Here is a 19,591-nt window from a genome sequence, read left to right on the forward strand (position 1 = left end):
CTGGGAGGGGAGGGAGGGAGGTAGAGGCAGCAATGGGGGGGGGGGAGAATCAGGGGTGTGTGTGTGAGAGAGAGGGAACAGATGTACACACATGTGCACACACTTCTCTAAAGATACCGTTTAATAGCTTGTTTTGAACGGTGGGGTCTAGCCTAGCGTGGTGGCCTTTATGGTTTCATCGCAAAGCCCAGAAGGGAGAGAGAAGACCGAAAACTGCTCCGCGGAGGCGAGCGCCCAGCCTCGGTGCTGGGGCGCTCCGGGAAGAGGGCCCACACTTGCACGAGCTGCGAGACCCGCAACCGCCGGCCCAGCGCTGCAGCTCCGTGAGCCCGGAGCCCCCAGGGAGCCGAGCATCCCCCAGGTCGGGCGCAGGGAAGCTGCACGCGGCGCTGGGGGCTCAACCCCGGAGCGCGCGGCCGTCGGGGGCCCGCTCGGCCCCGCCGCGTGGGGCCAGCCTCGTCCGGATCCGCAGCGCCCGCCGGGACAAACCGCCCAGCCTGCAGAGGGCGCGCCCGGGCGTCGGGGGCCCGGCTGGGGGCTTCCGAGGTCAGGCTTCCCAAGCTCAGCTTCCTCCTCCAAGCTCCGACTAAAAACCCGAGGTGGCCAAGAACGAGGGAGCTGCCAATGCTCAGCTGGCCCTGGACACCGTGGCTTTGCTCCTCTGTGAAGCTGCGCTGTCAGGTGCCTCGGCAGGAACGGGGTCAGTCCTGGGGACAGCAGAATCGAGGGTGGATGGTACAGAGGACGGTCAGGGACTCCCCAGGGAGCTGCTCAAGCCCTCTCTTTTCAGAGAGAGGCCGTCTAGGGGAGGGTCCGGGACTGATCGCGCACACCCGGTGAGGGCAAGGAGCACCCCAGGCCCCCGCAAGTGTGCACCCAGCCTCCGCGGTGGACCCTGCCCCAGTTACAGGCGAACTGGGGCCAAATGTGATCAGGGTTCTGAATCAAACAAGGACTTCGTCCAGCTGGGCTCAACAAGGAATTTGCCAAAGGCCGAATCAGGACCAGAAGGGGAAGTAGGGTGCCGGGCACTTCCAAAGTCTCTCGAATTTCCGGGGCCTTGGCCTTGCGGTCCCCCCAAAGAATGAATGTGGTAGGGAGCATCTGGTGTGGAAATGAGTTCCTGTGAGACCCGCTGGATTTTAGCTCAATCCAAACCGTGGGAAGGTGTCCCAGAGAAGTATATGAAAAGAGGTGTATAAAGTAAGGGACAGTCGGATGACAGAAGGCAGCGGCCACTGGCACCCTTTCTGGCTCTAGGGGGATCTCCAGGAAGGATCCAGACCAGCAGCACCTGTTCCTCTGCGTGTAGGCATGTGTTTCCTGGACAAGTGTCCTCAGAGGCACCACCTTTCGGGCTTAAAGGTGTCCACAAGCAAACTAGAGAAGCAAACTCATTCACGGGGCCCAACTGCCAATGTCCTGGCATCACCCACATAGCGAGCACCACCATTAAACCCCATGCTGCTGACTCGCCCTTGCCCTCTCTTCTCCATTTCCAATCGTGGACTCAGGAAGCCAGAGTGTGCAAATTAGAAAGACAGGAGAGGACCCACCTTGAGCATGTGTATAGGACTCCCTGGCGGGGAGCCGTTTTCATAGCAGATGGCATGACACAAGCAAATAGTGTTTTTTTAAATCTGTCTTTCCATTTGATCAAGACGAATTCGGATTTGTCTCCTTCTCACCTCTGCCTGTGATTCAAAGGGAGCCTCAGCATCTTTTCTTTCTAGGTCCTTTTTGAACCAGTAGGACCCCTGAGAGGTCCACTCAATTAGGCCCTGCAGGCTTCCCTTTTCCCCTCACCTGGATGGAAAGTGGTGGGAGGCCCAGGCCAGATATTGGGCGAGATTACTTTAGCCCCAGCCAGTAAATAGGACCACTGAGCATGTTGCAGATGTCCCAGTGCAGGAAGCCTTTATGCGCAGATATGGCCCTTTTCACCCTAGGGAAGCCAAGTTTCCTCATTCTCTACTCGCAAACATACCCAGCTCTTTAAAGAGAGCCTCATTTGTGACAGTATGAGGTGCAAGGTGGGATCATGGAAACAGCTCCTTGCAAGGGAAACAAGTCTTCCGCCCAGCAGAACAGAATCAGGTAAAGTAAGAGAGCGCAGACTTCAGCTGTGGGACTGAGACCCGCGAACCATGCTCCCACTCCCCCGGTAAAGGACGCCCAGATTTGGAGGGAGCCTAAGATACCACAGGGTTTTTCTAGGCTGCCTGGGCTTCTAGGGGCCAGTGAGGGGGCTATTGCCATAATGCAGCTATGGGGAAAAAAGTACTGAAGAAAAGGAGTCGACCAATGAAGTCATTACAAGCGGAAGAATGCAAACCCCTTTGGAGAGGGGGTGGGGATAGAGAGCTGCGGAGTGGCAGCTATTGCTTGTTTTATCATCTTATTTAAAAGACCCGAGGTCTGGACTTATTCATTTCTCCTCCTCCTTAGACCCTAAATTTGTTCATGGCCCTCAGGGGAAAAAAAATTTTTTTTAAACCTTCCCCTTGGAAACAGAAGTGGTTATTGGCAGTTGGCTTTCCATACAGAGGCTAATGGGGAAGAGTAAACAAAAAACTAGGAGCTCCTAAATTCCCTGTTCTGGAGGAAAGGAAAAGGAGTGGGCTAAAGAAAACAGCCGTAATTGTAGCCTTGGCCAACAGGTTAAGAGAAATTGACTCCAGCCCCACCACCACCTAAGTGCAGCAAGTTCTGCTGGGGGTTTCTTAGCCCTCACACAGCCTCTAAGATCAGTTCACCACAAAGGGGGCTCTAAAGATGCAAACAAAGGTCTCCCAGTGCATCCAGACTCTTCAGGTACTGAGATGGGCATCAGACAGACACAGAGGGAGGAGTGGTCAGGAGACATTCTTCCAAGTCTTAGAGAGAGAAGAAAGCCTAGTTAAAATATGTAGGAGGTGGTTGTATTAATTTATATCATTCTAAGTTTTAGTCTCAGGGAAAATATTGCTGGAAATCTAAGATTGGTATTCCAGACTCTCTGATGGGATCAGTGAACGAGACATGAGTCTCAACTGCTAAGAGTACTTGAAATGGCCAATAAGTCCTCCATGCAGCATTTTAACCCATGTGCCTTGGAAAGTGAGGCATACATTTCTACAAATGATGATTGTACTGAAGATTTTATTTTACAGTTATTATGTTGTGAGCTGATAAATGAATGTGTTATAGTACCCTTACTTGATCTTCCATTTTACCCAAGGAAAATCTTCACATTGAACTCCCTCATGCTACTTAACCTGTGTGTGCTTATTTTTACAGCAATTTATCAGATGTTTATATATATATACTCACAGCTAAAAGAGACTCCTGATAGTTTGGAGATCATTTCTCTGCCTCCAGGCTGGGAGAAGAGAAAAGGTTACATTACAGGTTTATCATTAAAAAAAAAAAAAAAAAAGACAAACAAACAAACAAAAAAAAACTTCAAGGGAAAAATAGAACAAAACAAAAAAACCTTGTGAGAGAAAGCAAAGTTCCCTGCAGCTTCAGCGTTTGGGGGTGTAGTGTATGCTCATGTGCGAGTGCAGACACTCAAGAAATGTTCTTTGAATACCCTCTACGTGTCAGGCACCATACAATGTCCTGGGGTCACAACAGTAAGCAAGGACTGTATAGTCCTGTCCCTTGCAGTCCTCCTATTCTGGGTTTCAGTCTTCCAACAGGTAGAACAGTTGCACCTCTTCCAAACTGTAACCCACTCTGATCTTTCGGATCTTTCTGAGGCACGTTCTTCCCCTAGGTGAAATGCACAGCACTATACTGTACAGAAGGAGGGGGAGAGAAGAAGGGAAAGGGAAGGAGGAAGAGGAAGAAGGAGAAGAAGAAAAGAGGAGAAGGAAAATAGAAGGGAGGGAGGAAGGGTAGCAGGTAGACTATCCACTTGGAAGCCATCATGGTCTCCAGGTAGAGCATGGGTCCCTGGCTGACATCATCATCTTAAGGGTGCTGAAAGCAAGGTCCCTTGAAGTCATCCACTTCTGCCTTAGTCTCTATTTCATGGAAGTTAATGACAGTGTGCTGATTTCATATTTGCCTTTGCAGTTCCTTTTCTCTGTAATTGCTTTTAACAGAATACCTAGACAGGATGGCTTCTTACACCAGAGGCAACGAAGCCCGTCCTCAAGTGTATTTTCCGTTTTTATTGTTACCCTGGTGCACTGAGTTCGCTCTGCTGCTCTGTTGGAAGGAGTGTCCAAGAGTCAAGTAGGAAGAGGAACTTCTCCCCATCAACTTCAGTTGGCAAATAATGTCCAAGCTCCCTGGAAGGAGCAAGGTCTCTAGGAGCTTTCTTCTTAATCAAGAGCTCTCCTGACTTTGGGGCCAGGTGTGGTGGAGGAGGTTTCCTTTGTTGTTCTAGGGGCTTGTTGCCTCTCTTCCTTAATCCCAAGTAACCAACAGCAGCTTCAGCATCCATCACTCACCCCCTCTCTCTCTCCTGCCTTCTTGCCATCCTGTCTTGGAAACAGAGTCATGTCCCTAGTTCTCAAAGGAAAAGTAAAGGGGACAATTCCAAACCCTCAGTCCTAACTTGAAATCCAGGGTCCCTTCTCTCCTTTGCATCTTTTTTTTCTTTTCCTGAGCTCCTCCCACCTCCCCCCACTCCCCCACCCCAGATTTTCCAGCATCCAACCAGTCTGAGTAAAGGTAGAAGTGTATCTGGGCCATTTTCCATGGGGAGAGAAAAAATACCACCCTGCAAAGCCAGATTCAGACTTTTTTCTATGTCTGAGATTCCTTTGTGGGAAACAATAGTATGACATGTTTAACCAAACTATATACATCTGTATTATAGGACAGTCATCACCTCCTACGTTTATGCGCTGCTTCATGCTTTATGAAGCCCTTTGGCTTTTGCAACTTTGTGAGGTAGTAATTCAGATGGTTTTATAGATGAGGAAATGGAAGCTTGTCTAAGTTAAGTAACTTTGGGGGGGGGTCAATTTACCATCAAGAAATAGAAATGAGCAATAGGGCTCAAGTTTTTTACCCTGATAAGTTACCCAAGGCTTCTTTCATACTATGTGGGGTCGTTCTGGAAGCATTTTCAAATGACTTTAAGTAATCATGAAAGATGTCTTTCTCAGGAGTCTGTCTTACACTACTCTTTATTCAGAGAACAGAAATAGTTCTGTTAGATACTGTATTAATTATCTAAGCTACATAACAACTTATCCTCAAATGTAATGGCTTAAAACAATAAACACTGAGTATCTCACACAGTGGGTAAGGAATCCTGGAGAGCTTAGATGGGTGATTCTGCCTTGGGGCTCATAACATTGCAGTCTGGATGTTGGCCAAGTCTGCAGTCATGTGAAGGCTTGGCTGCACTGGAGGATCAGCTTCCAGAGTTTGTTTACACTCCTTGCAGATTAGGACTGATTGTTGCCAGAGGCCTCAGTTCTTTCCCAAATGGACCTCCCCATAGGGATGCTTGAGTGTCCTCACAACATGGCAGTTGAATTCCCCCAGAGCCATAATGCCTTTTATGACCCAATCACACACCATCACTTCTGCTGTACTCTGTTCATTTAAGTCACTAAACATAGACACAAGAAGAAGGAGATTAGGATACATTTTTAAAAGAAAGGAATACCAAAGAAATTTTAGAAATCTTTGAAAACCACTACCAGTAGTTAACTTTTAAGTTTCACATAAAATGGGGGATCCCTGGGTGGCACAGCGGTTTGGCTGGCGCCTGCCTTTGGCCCAGGGCGCGATCCTGGAGACCCGGGATCGAATCCCACGTCGTGCTCCCGGTGCATGGAGCCTGCTTCTCCCTCTGCCTGTGTCTCTGCCTCTCTCTCTCTCTCTCTCTCTGTGTGACTATCATAAATAAACAAAAATTTAAAAATTAAAAAAAAAGTTTCACATAAAATGAAAATATCCCTTGCTTACTTCTCTTCCCACTTTCACTTTTCATAACCTTTCCTCAGTTGAATAGTTATTCTGCACATGACAGCAGGGTCCAAGCTAGGAGCAACCTGAAACTGGCTGTTCCTGGTGTTGGTAGTGGTGATGATGGCTAAGAATTCCATAGCTTACTATTCGCTGGGCACTGTTCTAAGAACTTCTGCATGTTAATCCATTTAATTCCCCTGATAATCCTATGGATTGCATACAGTTATCTCCATTTTAAAGATGAGAAAACTGAGGCATAGAGAGAGTCATTTGACCAAGATCACACAACCAGTCAGTGATAGACCTGCAATTCAGATCAGATAATCTGGCTTCATAGTCCTACTCTCAACCACTATGTGATCTGATTGTGGCAAAGGTAAACCATTTCTCAGACCCTCTCATTCACTTGGAACCATTTGGATTTGGGAGAAAATTAGGCAAATGCTTACAAACCAAGTATGGAGCTCAAAGAGGAAAGAAGAAAAATCCAGTGTGAGAGTGGGAGCGGGGGACAGGGAGAAAAGGTTTACAAAATTCTTTTCAAGAGCTGAACCACAAGAAAAAAAAAACAAAAACAAAACCCAACAACAGCAAAAAAGAGCTGAGCCACAGCCTGAAGCACAAGAACCACAGCTACCCATGATGACTAGAGGGATTACTACAAACCTTGGACCCATGGAGGAGGCTCAGATTGGAGGCAGGAAAATTTGGATGCCTTTATTTGAAGGTGGTTAGGCCATTTGGTAGTAAAGTTAATAGATTTTCAGCAACCTTGCCTTTCTCTGATCTATACAAACTGGTCCCGAACAATTTACTGGTGATTAATAGTGTTTTTTTCATAATTTTTGCATATCCAAAAATAAAACCGTTATAGAGGTGTGCTGGTTTTCTTTCTCAATTTGATATATCTGTCTCCCTTGTAATAATCAAATATATGGAATAATTATATCTTGACATTTCTTTTGCCTTTACCAAAATACACGGAGGCAATAACATCAGTGAAGTGGTAGGGCTCCTCTACGACAATAATGCTCATTTTCAATTCTGTAGAAAAAACTCTTCCTCTCCCTAGAATGAGGAAGAGATCCATCGTTGAATGTGTATCTTCATTCAAACTAGCCCTTAGTATTCAAAATATACTAAATAGAAGCTCTGGATGAGGCTTCTGCTTCAGAATTCTAGCCAGACTCCGATAGATATTAAACACCACAGAGACATCATGCTCTACTTTTTAAAGTCTTCAAGTGTGGTATTCAATGAACACATTTTGTCGGGGCCAGAAAACAAACGATGCGATGCGTATCTAGAGATTTTATCTTTAGGCTGAATGATCTGGTGGATGAAAGAGGAAGAGTAGATAGTGAACTGAGGCTCTCAGATAAACTTTCCAGTTTGTGGAGCAACCCCAAGCCAATCTATGGAATGCTAAAGCCCCAAATTCAGGAAGATACCCCATCCCTTTGTCATCCCTTCACACCATTGCTCTGCTCCCTAGTCAGACTTTACATTAACAGTGGAGAGGAGTTGTATGAATGTGTTTTCTGCAGATCTGCAAAAGGGCTATGTTATGAAGAATGTATTTCTCTGTGAAGCTTGTAGCCTAAATATTGCAGAACAAAATACTTTCCTGTCAAAAAAGGAAGTGTACTGAGGAATCGGCTTTTTTAAAAGTCCTACTGAAGAGGGGAGAAGACCATTTGTGCATGTATCTATGTGTGGTAAGAGCGAGGAAATTTAACGCAGAGAAAGCTGTCCAATTTAGGTTAAAATAGAGTTGATAGATGAAATCTATTGCTTACCTCTGTTGCTATTACATGATTGTATTGTCAATGATTAACAAAGGAGCCACTGTCTCTTTAAGCTATTCAGTGCTAGGAGTTCCCAAGTGGAATTTCACCTCCCGGTGTGTGTGTGTGTGTGTGTGTGTGTGTGTGTGTGTGTCCCCACCGATGACCAGCTTAAAGGACAAAACAGTGAGGATCTAATAACATACTCATGTACATGACATTAGGCCCCAAGGGATTTCAAATGCACCCTCAGACTCTGTTGCTTAGTACGTTATTTCCAAGAAGAGCTGGTCTCCAGTCCGAACTTCCTGCACAGTAAGCAGTGACAAAATGCACATCTCTCCAGAGAAGAATGAGTGGTTTTCAGTGCCCCCTCTTCCCACTGTCTCCCAAGGAGTGAAAGAAAAAATGGATTAAAGGTGGATTTCCCAAACTTGGAAAGCTGCTCACTCTACCACAGCTTCTGGGAAAGAAAGCATAGAGCTCTAAGTTACAGAATCCTCTGAATGTGAATGGAAGAGAAAGTTAGCCAGCAATGGAGAACTGAGCTTGGACTCTGGAGACTAGGAAAATAACTTTATAGAAGCTGAGAATTGTAAATGTTGTTGGAACATCTGAGAGACCCAGATAGGGCCCTTCCCTTCCATCTATATCTCTCACCCAACCTCACTGACTCTCTTTTCAGAAAAAGGAACAGAAACACACACACTTTAAAACACAAATGAAAAAGCAGTTTTACCCTTCCTTTCACTACACATACAAACCACCCCCCCCCTTTTTTTTTCTCATTTCTCATATTTCCATGTTGACATTTCATTGCCTGCAAGCATTTTTAAAAGGAGAGGTTGACTGCTGGGGAGTTAATGGGTGATGGTGGTCAAAGGTAGAAAACATCTGGCCATGTAATGGTGATAGTTAGCAATATCATATATTGGAAAGTTGTTAAGAAAACAGACCTTAAAAGTTTTCATCACAAAGGAAGAAAAGTGTAACTATGCAAGATAATGGATGTTAATTAGAGTTATTATGGTGATCATTTCACAATATATACATATATCATTATATTGTACCTTAAATGGATATGATGTTATATGCCAATTATATCTCAATAGAAGTGGGAACATTTTAAAAATAAAAGTAGTCCATCAGGTCACTTGCTGTCACTTTGTGTTTAAGTCATGACCCCTTTAGTTGTAATAACTGAGTGTCAGCCTTAATCAAATGTTTATGGCTGGTTAATGCCATAAAAGTTTCAAGCCAAAATGGAAAATGATTCTTACTCTGCCTTGCTTGAGCAGTTTCCTTAGCTTCCCCACCATGCTAACTCTTTAAAAAAAAAAAATTATTCTTGCACATACACAAAACCAAATCAAACTGACCCGTATAAAGGAACACCTAAGTAAAGTGTCCCTCACCCACTTATCCCTCATTCCCAGTTTTCTGGGGCCAGTTGCAACTGGTGGCCAGCTGGAATCCTGGGTGGAAGTAAATTAACTGGAAATGTCAAGTCACTGTTGCAGTCAACTGGAAAAAAGGAACGAAGCCAGTGCAGAATGGCCCATGAGCCCAGCTCTGGCTGCTGCCCACACAACTCAGAGCACTTTAGCAGAAGCATGAAGACCCTGTTTGCTCTCCGTATAATCACCCGTAGGGCACAGGCCAGCCCACCAACTTCCACTTCACAGGTGTTCTCAATGTAAAGGTGAAGAGCTCAGAAGGAATGCTTCCTAAAAAAATTGGAAGAAGTGTCTTTCCACATTTCTAACTTGGAATAAATACTGTAACCCTATTTGCTTCTTGAGAGAAAGCTTCAGTCTTGGTTCCAAGTTTCTATGGTTGATTCTACTATATTACTATTACTACTACTACCAACAATATTAATAATAGTTGTTATTATTCTAAGAATAGCATTTCTAATTATCTTGTGAATTTTTGTTTTCTTAGGAAGAAGGAATAAGTAAAAAGTCGCTTGGCTTTTCAAGGTAGAAAAGGTTAAAAAGTAGTAATGAAGTAGGTAAGACACTTTCATTTGTTGCACATCAGCAAATAATAAAGTGAAGTTTATAACAGACTTTCACAGTGCCCCCTCCCCAGATCCTTTCATAAAAAAAAGAAAGAAACGAGAAAAGGAGGGAGGAAGAGAAAGAAGGAAGAAAAGAAGAAGGGAGGGAGGCAGGGAGGGAGGTAAGGAAGGAAGGAAGGAAAGAAATTCTTATTATTTATAACTAAGGCTCAAATTATATTACCCCAGCACAACAAAAACTCTTTTGAAATAGCTACCTCTCTATAGGAGACACACCCCAATCTTGCTAAGAATGCAGAAATTCAGAAGTTTAAAACTTATTGGGAACTTCACAGAGAAACTAGAGAAAAGAAATAGGGCAGATTTGCATCCTTTCTTTCCATTACACCATGCCATCAGGAATATATTCTATAATAATTTCCTTCAGGCAATCTCATTCCCAGTTTTCACAGTTTTTTTTCCCCAAGGGAACAAAACAGACCCACACTTTCTTTACCTAAGGCTAGCCTGAAGAATCCACTGAATTCTATTGATTTTTCTCTCTTTGAACACAAGCTCATTAACCTGAAACACTAAGGGGATAACTATATTTCACCAAGCCTATAACTGAGTGTCTGAAAACAAAAAGATCCCAAGATAGTGATAGAGCCCCTCTCCCTAGGTAGGATTCCTTCCCAGCCACCCACCCCCTGCAAATTTAGCTGCAGAAGCTGGGACTTTGATTCCATAACCCTAAAGACTTTTGCATCCATTAGAAAAAGCTTTCTTTAAATTCATCCTTCTTTATTGTAATGGTTAGCAAAATCAAGGTTCTGTCTTTCCACCAACTTCTACATTCTTACAAGCTTCAGGGGGTGGCTAAATGTTAGCATCAAACATTGCAAACAGTGCTGCAGTGCCAGGAATCTCCTCTGCCTCCTCTCAGCTAATGGAGCCACGGCTCCACTAAGGAGCTATCTTGGATATATGGAAATGAGGCCTTCCTCAAACCCTCCAGGGACTTCTTTGAGAAGGAAAAAAAGCAATCAGGAAAAAATTAGACAACACAGACATCAGAAGCAGCCTGTTAGACAAGTCTGTTCAAGAAGCCCCATGAGTGGAGCTACATTTCTTTTATCTTCCTAATCCAAGAGAATGAGAGCTGTGACCCCCTCTTGAATGAATGAATGAATGAATGAATGAACGGCAGCTATTTTACCCAAGGAACCAATATTAATAATTTTGTGGTCTTGACTTTTGAGATCTCTGGCGAGATCAAATGATCTGTACCCTTCCATTCAAGGCAACGGACATCTTCAAACTGTTTTTTTTTTTTTAATTTGATTTATCCTTTGAAACAGAAAGTGCATTACATTTAACTGGTCTTGCAAAGGGGGTTCTCTTCTCTTTACAAACCGAATTCCTTATATAAATTAATAAAGGTTAAAGATGCTAATATATCACCATTATTAGCTTAAAAAAGAAAACAATATACATAGTCTATAGTATTCTTATGATACAAAACACTTCAAATTCAATTACAGCAACTAAATGGATTTTTATGTTTCTGACCCGGAGCAGTTGTAACAATTCCCACCATCTACTTTAACACGCAATCTTATCAGAAAGGAATTAAATTAAATACAAGCTATTGTAGCCCCTCCCTCCCCAATACTTCTCTTTAAATCACTAATAAATAGCAACAAACGACTGTGCAATTTCAGAGAGGAACGGAGAGGCAGGTCTGAGGCCTTCCCTGGTTCCACGTCTTCTACTTCAAGTCCTGGAGGCGGGAGCGGGGCGCGGAGCCAGGGGGGTGGTCAGGGACGAGCAAGAAGGGACAAAGGGAAAAGTGAGATTGAACAAATCCAAACCCGAGAGAGGAGCGAGGGGGTGGGGTGGAGGGTGGTGGTGGAGAACATTCTTGCCTCGCTTCTCAAATTAAGAATCAAAATACGAGGGAAACGTGTGGTTTGAGTAGCTCTTAAAAGGAGGCAGGGCGCAGGAAGGAGGAGGGCCATCTTTTTATACCAAATTCAAAAAAAGCATTTTACATTTTAAATATTCACAATAAAGTAACTTCTAGTCAGTGTGACTCACGATTTATTTACAAAGAGCCTTCAACAGGTTGCTTTAGTCGGCACAGCAGTGTGCGGGGGTAGGAGGCTCCCTCTCCGCTCCCCTCCGAGGCGGCCGCCCGCCCGCGCCGCTCCGAGGTCCCTGCGGTGGGCGTGGAGCCTTCGGGAACACCTCCCCGCCCCCGCCCCCGCCCCCGCCCCGGCCGCCGCGGGGGGCACGGGCGGGAGGGGAGGGCGCGGTGCGGGGCCGCAGCTCCCGCGGGGGACGGGTCCGGGGCGCCGAGCGGGGCTGGGGGGCGGCCGGCTGCTGGGGCAGGTGCCTTGGAACGCAGCGCGGTGCGTGGTCTTTTCTGCCTTGTGATCAGCCCCCGAGTCTCCCTCTCCATCTCCATCCCTCTCCCTCCATCTCTCCATCTCTCCATCCATCTCTCTCTCTCTCTCTCTCTCTCTCTCTCTCTCCCCCGCCCCCCTCAATTTCCAGGTTAAAAAAATAGACATGTACATCTCAGAAAATAGCAAAGGGCCCCTGCGGGCGGGGCGGAGGCCGGTGCGCCCGCGGGGCCGGGGCGGTGGCGCTCAGGACGAGCTCTCGTTCTCGGACGCGTGCAGCAGGAGGCCGCCGCCGCCGCCGGACTTGTGCTTCTTCAGCAGCTGCGTGATCTTCTCGTCGTCCGAGTTGGGGTCCAGGGGCTTGTTGTAGTCGTCGTCCTCCTCCTCGTTCTCCGAGGCCCCCTTGAGCCGCTCGGTCTCCGAATCCTGCTTCTTCTTGGCCGTGGCCATCTCGGCCGCGTGCTTCTTCCTCCACTTGGTCCGGCGGTTCTGGAACCAGACCTGGGGACCAAGAGAGGGATGGGGAGGGGAGGGGAGGGGAGGGGAGGGGAGCGGAGACGGGGCGGCCGGGGTTGAGGCGGGCGGATCCAGGCACAGCCGCCTCTCCCGCGCCCCCAGGTCGCGCCCCCAGGCCGCCCCCGGCCACCCTCCCGCCCTCCCTCCGAGACCTCCCCGGCCGGGGCCGTCACTGTCCGTGCCCAACGCCCCGGCTTCCTCCCAGGATCCGGCACCGACGGACCGACTGCCGTTGCCATAGCGATGGTAACACAGGGGGCCGGACGGTGTCAGCGAGCTCGCTCTCCGAAGAGAAAACACTCGGGAACTGAAGTTTCCCTAAAAACGAGTCCGCCTTCCTACTTCCTAGTCTGAAGTAGAAGAGCTCTCGCCTTCCTAAGTTTGCTTCACAATATGCCTGTGATTTTATTTGTTGTTTACTTTCTTAGATGAATACTTTCAAACGACTTGAAGCGTTCTTGCTTTTTAGTGTGACTTGTGGGAGAAAGCACAGCATTTACCCCAATTACCTCTGTTCTCCTTTTCGATTTTGGAGGTTGGTCCGTTTCCCCTATCTCAAGTCTGAACCCACACAAACACGGTAGGTAAACACTCTCCTCCCCATTTACATTCGCAATGTACCACATCAAGTCAAAAAAAAAAAAAAGGATTTGCTAAAACACAAACCTCAAATCGCTAATAATAATCAACATAGATGCTTGAAAATATTGAATAGGTAGGTTAGCTAGAATCATCACAGTAGTTTGTGTGTGAGTCTCTCTCTGTGGCTTAATGTTTTTCATAAAACCAAATCAAGCTGAAATTTTCACTAGGTTTTTTAAGTGAAATGTTGCCAATTAAATTATTTCCCACTGTTAGCATGACTACCCTTTCAAATATTATTTTAATATTGTTCTTCTCCAAGACATTTATTTTATATAACAAATATTTTAGCTATTCACGGTGTTTGACACCGTGTGTGATACACATAATTTAACCTAAAGCATCAGCAATAAGCAACCAATTTCCCAAAGATATTATCCTCTTTTTTAGGCTTCTCATCCATTTTCTCATCTGTTATGTATTTTATCTAGAGAATCAGAATTGTTAAGAAAGTGATTTTTATTTTCCTTATACAGCTATAATAATTCACTTCTAGCCACACAGACATATTTACGGTGACAAATGAACACTTCCAGATTACTGTGGTAGGCTCTGTACCAACCATTGCAAAAATAATTTTTTACTGTGATGGTATTCTAATGGTCACATACAAAATCACTTCTGAAATGCATTTTATGATGCTTGCCCCCAGGGGAAATACACTCTAACCAGCAGACGTGGCTAACAGTTATTCCTACTTAATTTAAGGAGCAACAAAATTACTAATGAAAACAGACTTACACTCCTCCCTCCTCCCCCCCCCAAAAAAAACCACCCAAATATAATAAACTGAAGAAGAAACTCAAATGAGAATACTGGAAATATAGGAAACCACTTTAATTTACCTAGCTGGTTCAATCTTTTTATTTTTCAGGGAAAGACTTCTCAAATTTGATTTGAGAAAATATATTGTACAACTCAATTATAAGCTAAGTGACATTTTAATTATAAATTGTTGTCACAAACAGTAAATATGGTACTTCTGTTTATAAACTTAGACAGGATTCTTTCATAACACGGTAATAATCTTGTCAAATCACTTGGAAAATTGCTATTCCAAAGTGATGATCCTCAGCTGAACTAAAAGCAGATTCATCCCTGTAAGTGGTTGGATCTTGCCGATTTTTTTTTTAACCTGCAAGTTAACATAGTAGCTAGCCCCTATAAGGCTGATCTACATCAGGAAATTATATAACTAACGGAGCCTGACTTGACAAACAAAAGCTTGAATAACCTTACAGATAGAATAAATAGAAGCTATCTAACTGGCCTGATCTCTACTCTGGGCTGATATTTCGGTAATGCTTTTATTCTCCAATAATGGCGAGCTCCCCCAGCACAGGCTGCTATCTAGATTAACCTAATTTCAAAGGCGGGGGCTTGATTCCTTTTGTTCATCAACAGTTTGCCCGCCTCAAGACCCCAGGGCCTTTGTAACCCCCACTCCCACCCCTTTCGCTGATTTCATCTTCTCCCCTGGCTCCTCAGATCCGCACCCCCGAGCGGCTGTTTGTTAGAGGGGGATGCGCGCGCGCGCACGTGTGTGAGTGTGTGTGTGTGTGTGCGCGCGCGCGCGCGCGCGTGTGCTGGGGATTGGGAGACCATCCCTCGAGGTTTGCAAGGTCTGCTCACCTTGACCTGACTCTCCGTCATCCCCAGCGAATAGGCCAAGCGAGCCCTCTCGGGACCCGCCAAGTATTTCGTTTGTTCGAAAGTCTTCTCCAGAGCGAAGATCTGCTGGCCCGAAAACGTGGGTCTCGTGTGTTTTCTCTTCCCGTCTTTGTCCAACAAAATGGATCCTTGATCTGCGAGAACAGATAAACAAGGGAAGTGGGGAGACAGTCCGTTACAAGCGGCGCTACTGAAAAGAAACGAATTCAAAAAACAGTGTTTTCTGGACAGCCTGTACCGTCGCAGACAGCAGAATGGTCTGGCGCTTCCAGTCCCACCGCGCGCCTTGGCCTTTCTACGCCCACCTGTTTTGAAAAGCCCGGTGTGTTTGGAGCAGCAGTAAACAACCTTCTGTTGAACCCAGACGTCAAACAGTGAGGCAGCGCATTGCTGAAGTTTTCCGGGGCGGAATCGCCAGGCCCCCGTAAATTGAGGAATGCGGGGAGAAGGCCCCTCTCGCCTCCCAGCCTAGTAGTGCTCGCTCGGCCTCGGAGACTTTGCACGAGGATGACTAATTTTCCCTTCCTTTTCTTTTTTTCTTTTTTCTTTTCTTTTCTTTTTTCTCCTTGAACGCTTTCCTAACCTGTGCCTGCACAACAAAGGACGCCTTGTTTTTTGCACACAAGAGAGCTAAATCGCCCCCCAAGTCTAAAGCCGCTGCGGCCGAGGGGGAGGGGGGTCCCTCCGCCTTTGTTGGCGGTCCCTGTAGGGCCATCAGAACTAATACAATAGCGTCTCCCCGACACCCTCACCAGCCTGGGCCGCCCTCGGTCCCCAGGCTTCCCGAGGGAGCCTCCCCTTGGCTCCCGCAACCTCCCTTAGTTACACGGAAGAGGTGTGACTCTTTCTCTTTCCATCAAGTGGAAACTTGCGGGACTCGGTCAAGAGCAGAGAACAGAGCAAGAAAAAGACCCGGACAGGGTCTCGAACTCCACCTGGAAGGCTAGGAGCCTCTGCGGAGGTGGCCAACCACCCAGAAGGTTGGAACGATCGCCGGTCAACTCGGTTACAAGCAAGGTCGTGGTGGGACGTGCACATTCCCCAGCCCTTCTGCCGCGACCTCGTTTTTCCTCTGGTTCGTTTTCTTGTTAGGATGTTGGAGGCCGCGATGCCTCTCAATATTCCCAGGCCCAAGACGTCCCGGCCCTTCGCCACCCACACACCCCCCTCCCCTCCCGGGGCCAAGGCAGGTGGGAAAGCGAGAGCCCCGCGGAGGGGAGTGGCCCGAGTGACTGAGCTCGCTCCAGCTCCTGCCGAGGGGCCTGGAGTCTAGGGGCTCACTGGGCCCGAAAGTACTGGGGTGGGGGTGGGGGTGGGGGTGGGGGAGCTCCTCGAAGGCGGAGAGGTTAGGTGGGGACTCCCTGGGCCGAGACGTACGTGCAAATATACGCGCTCGCTCGGGGCTGTGGGGGGCTTGCAGCTGTCGTTCCCCGCCCCCCACCCCGGTCCGCAGAGAGGCCAGCTCGGCTGGCGTAGGTGGGGTGCAGCCCCAGCCGACTACGCGCGGGAGCCGGGAAAGAAGAGGTGGAGGCGGGGGCGCAGCGGCCTCACCTGCCCTTCCCACATCCTTAACCCGGGCAGGGCCTGAGGTTGCCGTCAGGCTGCTCCAGAGCAGCCGGGGCCTCGCATGAGACCCACGCCCGGCACCGCGTTGTTTTCAACGCGAAATGTTTTCCTGCACACCCGCTCCTCGAGGCGTGCCCAAGACTTGGAGAGAGGGGGGCGCTTGGACGCAGGCTCAGGGAAGCCAGAGTCCCTCCACGAAAACGCTGGCAGAGCCTACAGTATCGTGCGATTCTGGCGCTGCCAAACTACTGGGGAGCCAAGAGGGTGCACGGATCCCCGTGCACAGCAGGGGCCATGGCCCAAGCGTGAGCAGGACACGCACAACTGGACTCGGGGCGACCATACTCACGAGGGGTGCAGGCCAGGCGGGCGTCCCTCCAGGGCGGGCTCTGCATAACTCCTGGCCAGAAGATGGGCGTCCGGCCGGGCAGTTCAGCCAGCGGTTTGGGGTACCGACCTACGGCGGCCACGGCCGCTGCGCTGGGGCTGAAGTAGAGCCCGGGCGGCGGCGGCGGCGGACTCAGGCTGCTGAAGCGGGGCAGGCCCGCGAGCAGCCCCGCTGGGGAGGAGGCGGCGGCTGCAGCGGCCGCCGCCGCCGCGGCGGCTGCGGAAGCGGAGGAAGCGGAGGTGGACGAGGAGGAGGAGGAGGAGGAGGAACCGGAGGGCGAGGCGGAGGGCAGGGCGGCCCCTGAGGCCACGGGCATGGAGGGCCGGCTCAGGATGTCGTTGATGCCATGGGGGGTGGCGGCTGAGAGCTGCTGTGGGGGGCTGCCCAGGGACGAGAGCCCCCCCGCGGGCGGGGGCTTCAGGCTGCCTGGGTTGTGGGCGCCCAAAGGCGGGGAGGGCGACGACGAAGAGGACGAGGAGGACGAGGAGGAGGGGGGGCCGGCGGGCAACGGGGGGTACGCCGCGGGGTACAGCGGGGTCTTCATTTCGGCCATGCTGTGCAGGGCGGCCAGGGGCGGGCTGCTGAGCAGGAATGCGCTCTGCCGGGTGCCCTCCATCGCCCCCACCGCTAACATCCCACGGCCCGGCCGGAGCCCGCAGCCACTCAAGGGGGGGCGCCGGCCGGTGCCCCGGCGGGGCTCGGGAGAGCGGGGAGTGCCGAGGGCGCGAGCGAGCCGCCGCTCCGCGCTCCCGGAGGCGACCTGCCCACTGGGCCGAGAACGCGGCGGCCGAGAGGTGCTCTCGAAGCTGCGCAGCAGAAATGTCCAAAGGCGCCGCTGGAGAGGCGGTGGCTCGCGGATCCGCGCGCGTCCGGGCGGCTTTGGCTGTCCTTTCGCTCCTAGTCGTGGACTCGATCTCAGTTTTCTTCTCTCTTCCTCCCTCTTCCTCGCCTCTCAGTGCGCGCTACTTCTCATCTTCTCTCCGCCCTCCCCGAGAAATAAGCAAAGCAAGACCCAGGCCGGCCCCAGAGTTTGCAACAAAGTTAAGAGTCACTGGGTCTCCACTTGGATGCTGGAGCGTGGGGACTGGCTCGCTGTCTTTGGGGAGGCTCGGAGGGCTCCCGGTTCCGCTGGACGCGCTCCTCCAATCTCACTCGGCCGCTCTGTTCTTTCTCCGCGAGGCTGATTCGCACTCGGCGCTCCCCGCTCGCGAGGAGAGAGCGCATCCAGCCCGCGGGAGGATCTCGCCTCCGGGCGGCCTTCCTCCGCCGGCTCGGCCCGGGGCGGGTGCGCCAGGAAGGGCAGTGCCACCAATCCCCGCGCCCACGGGACTCGGCGCGCCTACCCGCTTTCCCCTCTGGGCCACGGGGCACCGGAGTTGCAATATTGAAAAAGAAAAAGAGGGAGGGGGCAAAAAAAGAAGCCCGCAGAAAAACAAAGACCAAGTGTGAAAAGTCTGAAGGCTCCGTTCGTCGGTCCACCTCCGTAGACGGGCCTGGAGACCCCCGCCCCCCCCCCCCCAGCACCCTCTCTTCTTCTCACTCTCCGCCTTTGCCTCTCCTCTCTCGCATTTTCTTCGCAGCTTTACAGTCTTCGTTCTTCTAAGCCCTGTCCTCTGGCCAAGCTGACCCTCTCCGGCTCTTCCACTCCCTCCCTCTCTCCTCTCCGCTCTCCTCTCTCCCTCCGGGCCTGACAGTTCAGATGAAGCTCTCAAAGGTAATAAAACATTTGCATCACTCCCTACCCCTCTTTAGCTGGGGGACGAAAAGGAGGGGGAGGTGGGGGTCCAAAATGAGAACTTTGAGGGACGTCACCGGAGGCGGCCGGCGGGCGGAGCCCAGGAGCGGGTGCAGGCTGGGGGCGTAACCACCGTCTCCAATTGCGCGCGGCCTGGGGCCTCGCGGCGCCTCCGGGGCGCGCCCTCCCCGGAGCGCCGCGCCCGCTCATTGGCTGGGGAGGGCGAGCCGTAGGGCCGCGCCCGCGGGGCTCCCGCCCCCTCCCTCCTCCGTCCCTCCCGTGGGTGGGACCGGGGGGCGGGGCCTGGCGAGCGGTGCGGCTCCGCCTTGGGGCCAGCGGACGCCTCAATTAATTGTGTTAAATAAAATGGAAAAGTGGAGGGGGGAGCGGAGACGGAGAGGGTATTACTTTTTAAAGAGAAGAATAATGAAAACCCAGCCCTTTTATGGAAAAGCAGTTCATATTCTTCCCTCGCCTCCCCCCTCGCCTGCTCGCCTCCCCCTACCCACCCCCCTTGCCCCTGCGAGCTCGCGACGCCTCACCTCGAACAGTCTGGTCCCTTGTAAAATGGAGCTAATGGAGCGGGCAGCCGGCGCAGCCCTGGCCTAGCTCCTTCTTTTGAAGGGATTAATTAAAGGCCATCTGGGCTCTCCCAGAATTGTGTAAATTAATTTGTTGCTCCTTAAGCCTATAGATGTCCTTAATCCCTTAGTAGGCCGAAGGATCGTCCTCTTCCATTTTTGCCACCTCCCTCTTTCCCTCTCTGTTCTTTCTTCGTTACTTTTCTTTTCATTCCTAGGTTCCTCCGCAATGTTGCCATTTATAGGATTACTCAATACACAGACAACGGAATCAGCTTAATGGGAATATTTGTTTTTCGTGTGATGTTTAGACCTGAGCGGAATGAACTTTTTTTTCTTATTATTATTATTATTTTTTTGGCTTTTCATTCCTCTG

At 49.5% G+C, this 19,591-nt stretch overlaps 1 protein-coding gene and 1 long non-coding RNA gene across 2 annotated transcripts; both read right to left on the reverse strand.

Annotated features, from left to right (window-relative positions):
* Positions 1-1,269: 1,269 nt before the first annotated feature.
* On the reverse strand, positions 1,270-6,048 carry LOC144304255 (uncharacterized). The gene is made up of 4 exons (XR_013371184.1): positions 5,917-6,048; positions 5,238-5,557; positions 3,313-3,361; positions 1,270-2,876 (listed from the first exon to the last, which is right to left on the reverse strand). It is a non-coding gene; the product is annotated as an uncharacterized LOC144304255 (long non-coding RNA).
* A 4,990-nt stretch (positions 6,049-11,038) lies between these two features.
* NKX6-1 (NK6 homeobox 1) lies at positions 11,039-18,766 on the reverse strand. Its single transcript, XM_077882758.1, has 3 exons — positions 16,861-18,766; positions 14,907-15,079; positions 11,039-12,617 (listed from the first exon to the last, which is right to left on the reverse strand). The coding sequence occupies exons 1-3, from the start codon at positions 17,531-17,533 to the stop codon at positions 12,363-12,365; spliced, it is 1,101 nt and encodes a 366-aa protein (XP_077738884.1). The 5' UTR covers positions 17,534-18,766; the 3' UTR covers positions 11,039-12,362.
* Between the last annotated feature and the right edge of the window lie 825 nt (positions 18,767-19,591).

The sequence above is a fragment of the Canis aureus genome, chromosome 33 (assembly GCF_053574225.1).
Source record: "Canis aureus isolate CA01 chromosome 33, VMU_Caureus_v.1.0, whole genome shotgun sequence".
Lineage (NCBI taxonomy): Eukaryota > Metazoa > Chordata > Mammalia > Carnivora > Canidae > Canis > Canis aureus.